General features: G+C 39.6%; 1 protein-coding gene across 3 annotated transcripts in view; it reads right to left on the bottom strand.

Moving 5' to 3' along the window:
* LOC119402227 (CCR4-NOT transcription complex subunit 6-like) overlaps positions 1–11,683 on the bottom strand; it is a 241,746-nt gene extending 230,063 nt beyond the window's left edge. Inside the window, exon 1 of one of the 3 annotated variants that reach the window (XM_037669367.2) lies at positions 11,529–11,683. Coding sequence is in view for 2 of the 3 variants with exons in the window: in XM_049417738.1 (XP_049273695.1) it covers positions 10,891–11,029 (139 nt within the window). In the remaining variant the exon portion in view is untranslated. Of the gene's footprint in view, positions 1–10,890; positions 11,315–11,528 lie in introns of those variants that run through there. The other 2 variants (XM_049417738.1, XM_049417742.1) reach the window with 2 other exon arrangements.
* Between the last annotated feature and the right edge of the window lie 8 nt (positions 11,684–11,691).

Here is an 11,691-nt window from a genome sequence, read left to right on the forward strand (position 1 = left end):
CTCATGAAATGAATGCTTGCAGATGTGAGTTTTCAATAACATTAATATGCAGTAATGCTGCTTAAATTTGCACATTCCAAAAAATATGGAGTGTTCTATAACCACCACTATACAAGAAATTGCTTTTCTGAGTGTTGCTCAGACCCACTAATGCAAAGCATTACCACATAATGATACAAGACTGCACCACACATTTAAGTCTACACTGACTGAAGTAATAATAAAAAAATGTTCAGCCTTTAGGTTGTCATGAGGGCTTTCATACTGAAGATATACTTTTGATGACAACCAGTGAGGCAAATAAACTACTCGTGAGAGATCTAACAGAGGTTTAAAACAAGATATTTTAGGTTATGCTTGCATGGTATGAATTATACCTAAATGTGTGCATACATGTCATGCTCTGTAAGCAACTCGGGTGCAATTAAAGCAAGCTTGTACATGAATGGGTGCCGTATTTTCATCTGAACCATACAATAATGGTGGACTCCGGGGCTCAATCTATTTCGACCTCACTTGTGTCACAGCTTAAAAAGAACTTGTTGCATGTATGGCCACTTTGTCAGATGTGACATCTGCCGTAAAAATCATGTGTGTTGTTTATTCTATAACAAAAAGGGATTTCGTATTGGCGCTTTCCTGGTTTCATTAAAAATAGCCATTCTTATTTGCAAATGTGGTCATAGGTGAACTACAACGTCAGATGGGTAGGCTAGTGTCTGCCGGCAAAACAGTAAAAGCAAAACAAGTAACGTGAACAGCAGTGACAGGGTAGCTCTGCTGGTGGTAGATATGATGCTGCTCCACTGATCTGATTGAACTAATGGTCCCCTGGTCTGATTGAACCAATCAAAACAAATGAGTGCAAACAACTACACATTTATCAATTTGCCAGACAAAATATGCAACTATGGGGGTCGAACACTTTGCTTCTAGATATAGACAACCAGCCACACCTCAGTGTGATTTGGTAGTGCGAACTACAATAAATGCAAGATGTTATTTTTAGTTTACAGCAAATATGCTAGTAAGGACAAAGCGCACATCCATATGCACAGTTCGTTTTCATAAAAGTGTTGTACACCCAAAAAAATGCACATATTCCTAAAGGTAACAGTGAATTAGCTGACGTTAGAATGTGGCTGTACTGTGATCAAGGTTTTTTTCACTTGAGAAATTCTCAGATGGGTACTTGAAGCAACATCAAAAGAAGCACAATGGATCTCCCAGAGAAAAGTTTTTGAATGCAGATGAACTTATCCTTGGTGCATGTTAGATACAACAAGATGGTAGTAATTTCTTCATGTTCATGCCCTTTATGTTATGCTCAAGTTATGGACTCTTGCAACCAACGACCTCAATGACCATTCATTTTGCAAGCAAACTGCTTGAAAATTGGAATAAAACAGTGGAGAGTGGGTGGAAAAGAAAGTGGCATAGAGTCAAAGATGATGCTTGAAGTTGATGTTTAACCCGGCTGAGACTAGATTAATTTCATCATTGATAAGACAGCTCTGCTGGACTGGAGAGATCAAGTAAACATGACTTAAAGAAACACTGCTCTCCACTTTCTACATCTATAAGACGAGGACACGTACACTGGTTATGACGGATAGTTGGGCTAATTGGTGTGCATCTTACACGGAATTAACAGCACAAAGACGAGGACGATTCCTTGCTTGTCCTTGTCCTTGCGCTGTTTATTTCGTTCAAGCTGGTGATGAAACTAGATTTTTTTTTTTCCAGATGCTTTCATCAATGACACATACCCTGAAAGGGGACCTGTGTAAAGGTAAAAAGTGCAGCAAGTTGCATACAACATTTCTATGCACAAATACAGACAGAAGTAACAAGTGCCCCCTTTTGTCAACGAAAAGGACAACATTCGTCCCTACTTCTGCAGTGCCGCCACAATACCAGTTAGTTACTGCCACAGTGGATAAACCTAGATAAACCACGAATTTTTTGATAAATAGGTCCCAGGACTTAATGACCAAATGGGCCACAAAGAGAGGAAGGCTAAACAAAGTTTAGATAAGGCAAATCTGATATCCACAGAGTAGAGTAAGTGAGTGGCCAGCCAAACGGGTGTTACAAGGTTAACTGTGATAAAATATAACAAATGCAGTGAAAGATACGAGTTTCGGTTGCTTATTAGTCTGACTCCCTCACATGTTAGCTTTAGAAATAGGTGTGTGCTCAACAGGGGCGGCACCAGGATTTTTTTACTGGGGGGGCACCCACGACAAGTGGGTTCCTTCAGGGGGGCAGGGAGGCTGGGAACATATGCATTGTATTTTGACTATGCTTGCTCTTGGGGGGGGGGGGGAGGCAAAGGGGGGGCAAGTGGAAATTTTGGGGGGGCTCCAGCTCCCCCAAACCTCCCGCTGGCGCTGCCCCTGGTGCTCAAGTGAACTGAAATCAAAAGCTACAGAAAATCTGCCCGATTTGTGACCAACAGGCCACATGCCCTATCAACAAACACTTCTACATGAATGTGGCATTCCAAGCTTTACGACTAAGGCCTGCACTATTAAATAAATCTCATGTAAGATCCATATATTAGGCAGTGCCAAAAATTCTTTATTTCAAAACTGTTTCAAATTTGCAGCATACACATTTTGCCTTTTTTTTTATTGTTACGCATTAGAGTAAGTACAAAGAACCATAAGAATATCTAGAATGCAGACTTTGTTAGCTATGTACACCCTTGCAATTTTTTAATAATATTGCACGAGCACTGATTCTAGGACATGGCAGCATTTAATATCGGCGAGATGTAACGACATCTGCTACAGGAGCACAAGCACACAAAGCACACAAAGCACACTCATGTGCGAACTGCATCTGCTACGCTGTTTACTTACGCATAGTACACCTTGTCAGCGTTATCTGCCTGATCACGTGTTCGGAAAGCTGGCGTGGAGTGATCATCGTATCGCTGATGCTGTTGCTTCTTGCCGATATTAGACACTACCACACCCTGAGGTCAACACTCGCACAATATTATTAAAAAATTGCAAGGGTGCAAATGCATCTTGGTCTATCTTCATAAAAGTTATATAAGTTACGCACAAAAACTGGTCTTTGCTGTGGCTTTCGTATCATTATTCCACCAATCGTTATCATGAGTGGTGGGCACCAAAGTGCCACGGTAAGCAAGCAGACACATTTACATAAGAGAAGTTTTGGAAACATGCAAGAGTGTAGCCGCCGCATGCTCAGAATCCTATAAAAATACAGCCAACTGCACAAAATATGTGAAACAAACCCTGTTTATCGAAACAGTCGTGTCTTCCGAGTGGAATTTCGATGCTGTCGTCACTTTTTGATATTTTTGTTCAGCATCCCTTTAAAGATCACAAATAACATTAACTCACCCCCTTGAGAGCTCAAATAGACCTCATACAAAGATGATTCACTTGTACATCAGTAAAAATAAGGAAGGATGTTAGAGTATTGTAATTATTTTCATACTTTTTTTTTACCAAGTTAGGTAGGAAGTCCAATGAACTCTTATTCAGTAATGAACTTTTCATCACTATCAACATTGCAAAATATCTAAAGTATATATAATCTAATTAGTTCATTAGAGCATTTTGGTCCATTTCTTATAGTTTGGCAATGATCATACCTACACCAGAACAGTGATAACTATTTTTTTGTGCAGAATTATAAATGAGTAAACTTTGTGCTTTTATTCTTTTTACTTGCTGTAATTTTTGTTTAAAAAGTTACAGGTCCTAAATCAGATATGATTCCACTAGTCACTAGTATTTCAGTTTCTCTCTCAAATGCAATAAACTTCATTCGAGTCAGCCATGCAGCTTTCTGATCAAATCATTTCTGCATTTTGCATGTGTTTGGACAGGTGCAATAAATGTCGGCCCTGAGCTGGTGTCCTCTTAAACACATAGTGCAATCTGTGATGGTAGAGCCAGTGAAATATATAGCTTTTTTTTAGTCATGTAAAACATGTATATTGACAGCACAATAGCTGAATAGATAAAAATAAGCACCCAATACATAAATGTTGTGACAATATTATCTTGTAACCTCTTTTCATACTCAAAACACGAATCTCCAAACATTCTAGTCAATGAACAGTAGTGTCAAGGGCCATGAACATTTAAGGAAATAGACTGATATGTTGAACATTATTAATATTCAGTAAAACATATCACTAGCAAAGCCAACATAAATAGGCATACAATTACTTTCCTTTGAACAATAAACTGTGAAATCTTAGCAAAGTGTATGGGGAGAGGCCTATGGAAACTTTTACATAAATAATGGTACGTCATAAAGGCAGATAACTAATGTTCCTATGTCCTGACTGCTTTTTTTCTCAAATGCTGCAAGCAGAAAAGTAATCAAAAAAAAAATCCCAAATTTTTATCAGACAAGATACTTTTCTACATGATGTACAGTCAACCACGAAAATTTATGGACCACGCGAGCACGTGCTAAACCACCTGTCCGCGCCACCTAGCGATATGCCACCTACCGTTGACCGCAGCACTGAGCTGGAAATGGATATTCTTGTTATTCACTGGCATATCAATTTTCTACTGCCCCACAGCACATTGCTTGTTCGTTGTTTTCACGCACAGCGTTCCTCTGCAGTATGCCTGTCACACTTACTTTGATAGCAGAATCAGGCCTATCCCGGCGTGCCTTGAACTGTGTGCCGCTGGATAGATATCACTGTCAGAAAGATTGCAACTGACAACAGTTATGCTGATAGATTGTTCTCGAGACAGAAGAACATAGCCACGACTTCCGAAGAGCGCATCGCGTTAAAATGAGAAAGGTGGAGAATATTTGTGCTCAGTGAGAAAGCAGCCAGACTGTAGATTAAGGGAGGCATGTGTCTTGGGCACAGCACTGCTGTTTATCGCTGCTGACGTAGCGGAAACGTCGCAAAGAGGCTCTTAGTCATGCACTCGCATGGTCTGTAAACTTTTTCGGTTGACTGTACATTTAAAAATCACTGTTCATAATTGTGCACTTATTCAAAAACTGCTAAAACCACAATTTTTTTAATTGCACTATAGTCAATTAATTATGTGCAACCCTCATCAAATACTGTACCAGGCATTATCTCTGCTTCCCAGTGTGGTGGCAACATTTGCTGTTGCCATCGGCTGGGTGAGCTGCTTTATTTTTTTTTTCTTTGAATTCAAAGAGAGAGACCCGGCCTGACAGCAATGCAATTTTTTTAGAAAAGCTGGCATAATGCAATAAAACTTGGAAACAATGGATCACAATATAGCAGAACCTTTAGGTTAGTACAATGATGCTTTACTCCTCACTCATTATATCCTATGAATGCAGCTCATGAATATGCACTGCTGAAATTGCACAATGGAATGCATGGAAGGCAAAACAAATGTTAGCTATGAAAGCTCCAAGAGTATTACAGTGAGACAAAACATGAGCACCAATGCATGTTTGCCAGTTGCTGCCTCAAATGCAAAGTTCTTGCCATTTCAACACAAGACAAACACAGGCAATTATCAAATGGCCAGCCATTATGGTTACAAGGCTTCAACTGCAAATGGGCTGGCTACTATTACAATAACCATGGCTATCACTGGGGCAAGTTACCAGGCTCCTACGGGCAAAGTCTAGCCCATGGCCCTTATTTTAAAGATATGTGCTCTGAAGCCCATGAAAGGATGGAAGAAAATGCATCTTCAACTACCATTAGAAAAACAGATTAAACATGTGCACCTAAGTGCACCATGCTGCCACAATGATGTATCCAAGAACAAACCAAAATCTTTAACAGATATTCTTACTACACACTACTTCAATACCAAATTCCTTTCACAGCTCGTATATATGGGCCACAATAGTGAAGTGAGTCTAAAACCTGGTTTATTCCACTTGACACTGAGCAATATCCTCAATATCTCTACTGCAGATGACTGACAAGTTTTATACATTGCATGCAACACTGAATGCTAGCAACACTTTTTGCAGTGGCTGCATTCACACCACAAAACAGGTCTGTCTTTCCTGCCAGCAATTATGTGAAACTGTCCTGTATTTAAACTCAGTGTTAATGAAAAAAAGTTTTAATTCTTAAAAATGACCAAGCTGTATTATACACTGTTATAAATACATAGTTTTATATCATTTTTCTTTCTTTTCTTTTTTTTTTCTCTCCAGTTTTTTTTTTCATTTACAGCTCATTATGGTAGCCTGATGAACATGCTCACATGGCTTGCACAAGCACACACTGTTGGCACACAGGAAAGCATAGACTGGCTGATAGCTGCACCTACTTCACAGTGTTTCATGTAATCTTGCCAATCTGGTATTGCGCTCAAAAGTTCCCTTGAGACAAAATTTTGATTGCCCATCAATATGTTCATGCCCAATCTTAAGTACCTGAACAACTTGTGTAACAAGTTCAGAAGCTTTGCATGAGGTATGGCAAGTATCAATTCTAAAAAATAAAACTTTTTTGCTTTTCTGCACTGAAGATATCATTCCTGTTCTGCAAACACAACAGTGTCATACAACTTGTCACTAAAATCTCACAACCTTCAATAGATAAAGCAGATAAACATTCTTAATTCCGTACCACATGCAATGTGCAACGAGGTTGATGATGCATTGTCTCTAGTGTCTTATAACATTTAACTCAGCTTATGCCACAACACACTGCAATAATTTTGGCACCATACACTAGTTCTGACAATTGCAATTTCACACACTAGTGCTGATGCTTTTGCTCAAATGACAAAAGTTCAATACTCAGACTTTTGTCATTTGCTTACCTAAATAAATTTGAAAAGTGATATGGCACCTCATTAAGTGAGATAAGTTGCTTGCCTTCTGTTTATTTTAGCATGCCAGTGTATTGACACATACTATGCATTCATTTCCCTGTACATAAGATAAAATGCCTAATAAACCGAAAAAACAGCCTAAGAAGCAACAAGGCCAGTGATTCATTTGCACTAACTGCAATATGGCAATGAACTATGGGATCCAGAAAACACCATGATCTTGTTTTAATTAATCTTCAAAGGTGCACTTAGTGAACACAAACGACACGAACGTCGCTGCCTTATGTCCTGTGCTTTTTGTTTGTGTCGTTTGTGTTCACTAAGCGCACCTTTGAAGATGAATCAAAACCAACTAGACCACCTTATAGCTCTACTCTTGTTTTAAGTTTGCTCAAATTCAACTGCAATTATCTGAGTTTCTTGTCCCTGTTTTTGGCTTTTGTACAAATCACAATACAAATGAGCCATCTCTCTGTATTAAGTCAATATGATTGGCGCAGCCATTCTAGCAAGTGAACCTTTTAGTTCTTCAATCTTTCACCCAGCGGGCACAACACTCATAGCAATAACTTTTGCTAATGTCACTACATGTTGATAAGCCAAGCCAGTGAAGTGACAAAAGGAATGGCGCACCCACCATGAGCATCACTTTCGCATGACATAGCCCTAAAGTGCATTGACAGCACGCCATCTTCCTAATCACATAAAACACTAAATGGGAAAATCACGGGAAAATGACCGATGGAAAATACACCCCTTTGCGGTTCACATGGATTGCTCGCTTTGAGCAATCTCAGGCTACTGTGCCTAGAAGGAGGTTCTACAAACACTGTTTCTGCTAGCCAGAGCTCTTGTGAATCCCTCGGGAAAACTCTGCTTCTCACGCTTATCAGCAATTTACAGACATGTTTGCACAATGAAGCAATATGGGATTTGAGTTGCGTGACCTGTGATCACATAGCGTGCACTCCAAAGCATGAGTTCAGAGGGCACTCAAGCTGGCATACCTATGCTACTTCATGACATGCTGTTTTTTACTCTAAACCAAATGGACATCTTGTATCTTTGCTATGCAGGTGCCCTACAGCTGGTGCCAGGAATGTTATTCAAGGGGCTGAACCTTGAAAACGCTGCAAGCTTATAAAGCCAATTCACATGGACTCTGAGTGTGGCCAATGTTCCTCTCATCAACTTGCAATGCTAAACTACAGCACCCATAGTAGCAGCTTGGCCTGTTCTCTTCTACACATTTCAAGGTGTTAGATTGCATGACAAGTGTCTAACCAAAACTAATGTCAACAAGTCACAAACTAACAATCAAAGCAAGCTGTCAGCTGACCACACCACTTATCTACTCGTCCCACTGTTGTGTTTCCCTGAGGGTTGAAGATAAATGGCCTTTTTTATTTTTCTCAAGGATTTCGAAAGCAGCAAAACTGCACAACTGTTCTTTTCTGAAACCTTTTAGTATATTACCTGCAATTGCTACCAAAAAAAATATATTTTTGTAAGTCTTCCCCCTAAAATTGTGCAATTCTACCCACTACGTACAAAATGTGCATACAACAATACAGCATTGGGAAGCATCTCTGGGTTAATAGCAGCAAGGAAAAAAATAATCAGAAACGCAGTTAGCATTTCAGAAACACCCATGAAAGAACAGAAATGGCTAGAAAAGAACAGAATCTGTATTTTGCATCGTTGAACAAGCGGTAGCGAAAATGTACTTCATTACTACTTTCCTTGGCCAACAAGCGTTATCACATAATGGTGGAGATCTTACATTGTAATGATACGTGTGTGGCTCGAGCTGTAATGCTTGCTCAAATGAACTTGTCTTGCAGGTTCATTCGCACAGCACACAGCAAGTGCCACCATGATGCTGACACTATATCTCTACAAAGTAACTCACTAATAGCAAAAGCACTTAAAGTATGCCAAGGAAAATTTAAGCATATAAAAAGCTCAGCATTAGTAGTACCTGAGCACAAAACTCGGCATACTCTTGGTATATATATCCCAAACATAGAAAACAGGTCTCTCTATTAGAAGTCAGGGGTGTATTACACCTACTTTAGCATTTCACCAAATGTCTTTAGTGCACCCACACCATTTATATAATGACTTGCCCCCACTCCCCAACCTGTCCGATGCAGTGTGGCACATGTAGCACAAATTTAGCATTTCCACAAGCAATGCGAAAATAGAAAATAAAAGAAGACTAAAGATGGAAGTGAATGCATATTATGGTGTATGCGACACTTTACACCAGCACCAACCTTCACAACTGCAATCGGCTCAGAGGCATGCAGCGAGGCTCACAGTGCATCTGCATCACCTTAAAGCGCTGGAGAGTAACGTAAGCTTCTTAGTGCTGCAATCGTCATGTTAAAAGAGCCAGCACCAGTAATAGACATATGCATGAATGGTTTCAATGCATTTGACAAAAGCTGCACAGCTTGCAAGCGAAAACAGCGATGTGAAAGGACTGTAAAGTGAGGAGTGATGTGAAAGGGAAGAGATGCGGGAGAGCAGTGCTTTGCATTAGATCATTCTAAAATGAATGAAAGGGCATGACTGCAACTGCAGCTGGGGTCTGATATCCACTGTATTTGATATTATGCAGCAGCTGCAGTCACAGCACATATGCACACCGCTCTGCCTCCAACCACACCTCAATTAAATGGACTACAGCACAAGCATGCTCAATGCAAACGGTGAAGTGCAAATAAAGAACGCCCCTTTATTTACTGAGGCATCAAAAACAGAAAAAGCACAACAAAATTTGGCAAAGACATACAGGAGTTAACAGTAATGACATGCACATGATGTTAACAGGAATAACATGCACAAGATGCAGATTGAACAACAAAGATAATAAAAAGAAAGCAGTCTACTGATCTAAAAAGGGTGTGAATGTGTTCTTAAGCATTTGTGCTATTTTCATCATAAACCACGCACTACAATTAAGCAGCCTTCAATGTGTCTTCACATTATATATATATATATATATATACGAGAGGAAATCACAGTGAAAAACATAACATAAAACATGTTATGTTTTTCACTGTGACTTCCTCTCATATATTTTAACTGATAGCCAGGAATATTCTTTTGAAACTATATATATATAGACACACACACACTGAACTGGGAATGTGGCTCGGTTACGGTTTGAAAACTAGCATTAGCCAAAATGATATGAGCATTCACAAGGCAAAGCGTCATTTGCACTACTGATACTAAGTATGCACAGATGAAAATACACATATACACATGAGGCTTCAAGAAAGGACAAAGTTCAGAACAATGCTACGATGAAGTACAAGAAAATCTTACATGCTGAACAGGTTACTTGACAACGAAAAATTGACAGCAAGCATGCTTTTTACGAGAATACACAAACACGAATAATGCGGGAGATAAAATACATTTGGAGTTAAGGACTTAATGAATTAGGGAACACATATGGATTTAGATACTTAGCCTTTGCACTGAAGCAACACAGCTTTGGAATTATTAATGCTGTTCATTGTACTAAAAGCTAAGTATGTAGTCCCACACACAAGAGAAGGGAAACGGGTCTGCACACCTTAATTTTTCTACGATGAATCCCTGCAAACTAGCTAAAGTTTACGAAGTTGTAAGTTTTATTAATGCTACATTGAGAGAATTTCCTGCATGTTCAATATGAAATTGATATGAAAGGAAAAAAAATAAGAACACAACCAATGCCTTAACTGACATTTTTATTTTATTTAGTTTATGGACAGAGACCACTTGCATTATGAAATGGCAAAAAAGTTTAAATGAATGTGGCAGCAAACACTTGGCCTAAACTTCATGCAGCATAACAAAGTGGAAGTCATGAATCCACCAACTACTTGAAAAAATTGTGAGCACTTTCACCAACAACACTAACAAAAGCTCCCATAAACTAAAAAAATTTAGCGTAGATATTCTGGCTAAGAGTACGAACTAACAATTGTTCACTACCAAAAAATAAAAGTGAGAAAGTTCACTCGCACTGAATACTACATATTTAATCAGCACTAATCCATTAGAGATGAATCAAGAAACAACTCACTCGGGTAATAGTAAAACATCTTTCGAGACGTTGGTGTTCGGATCCGTGGCACAGACACGTGCACCACGAGCCTCGTTCTGCTATGAAAACACAATTGCTTTTTTCTTTCTTTCTTCCATTTGATCACGCGTGAACACATGCATATCACGTCGGTAGATGACCAAGTTGTTGATGAATACGCGCGACGTCAGTACCACCGTCGATGAGCACTGCGTTTCGAGGGCCACACACAGTTCCCGCTATTTTCTACACTCTACTGGAACAGCCGACGAACACAGACGCACATGCCAGCACTGTTCCAGACAGGCTGGGCACAAAAGATCACTGGAGATAACGCACTACAGTAGGGTTTCAATTCGCAGCACGGCAGCATGACAACTGACATCTGCCGCCACGCGAACGGTGCACACGATCACTTCGCGTAATACGGAAAATGCACGCTCTCTGTAGCCACATGCGTATCACTTCCAGGGCAAGCAAGTGATGTCCCGTACCACAATACTAGAACAATAAATGTGCAACATAAATGCACAACATTCACCTCCAACTTCACACGAACGTCTCTTTTACACGCTCAAAGGGAACCTTATAAGCACTACTAGCACATTACACACCATGCATGTTGTAAGTTTACGCACCTTCATTTAATAACGAATGAACCGAATATCCGACCAAGAGAAGCCTGTTTCGAATTTCACTTTTTTTTTTCCCGAATGAGCCTATTTGTAAAAGCAGCTACTTTCCCATCATAGTATTCCAAAAACAAAGTCCACCACAAGAAAACGCTACACTTCTGTCGAA

The sequence above is a fragment of the Rhipicephalus sanguineus genome, chromosome 1 (genome assembly GCF_013339695.2).
Source record: "Rhipicephalus sanguineus isolate Rsan-2018 chromosome 1, BIME_Rsan_1.4, whole genome shotgun sequence".
Taxonomy (NCBI): Eukaryota; Metazoa; Arthropoda; class Arachnida; order Ixodida; family Ixodidae; genus Rhipicephalus; species Rhipicephalus sanguineus.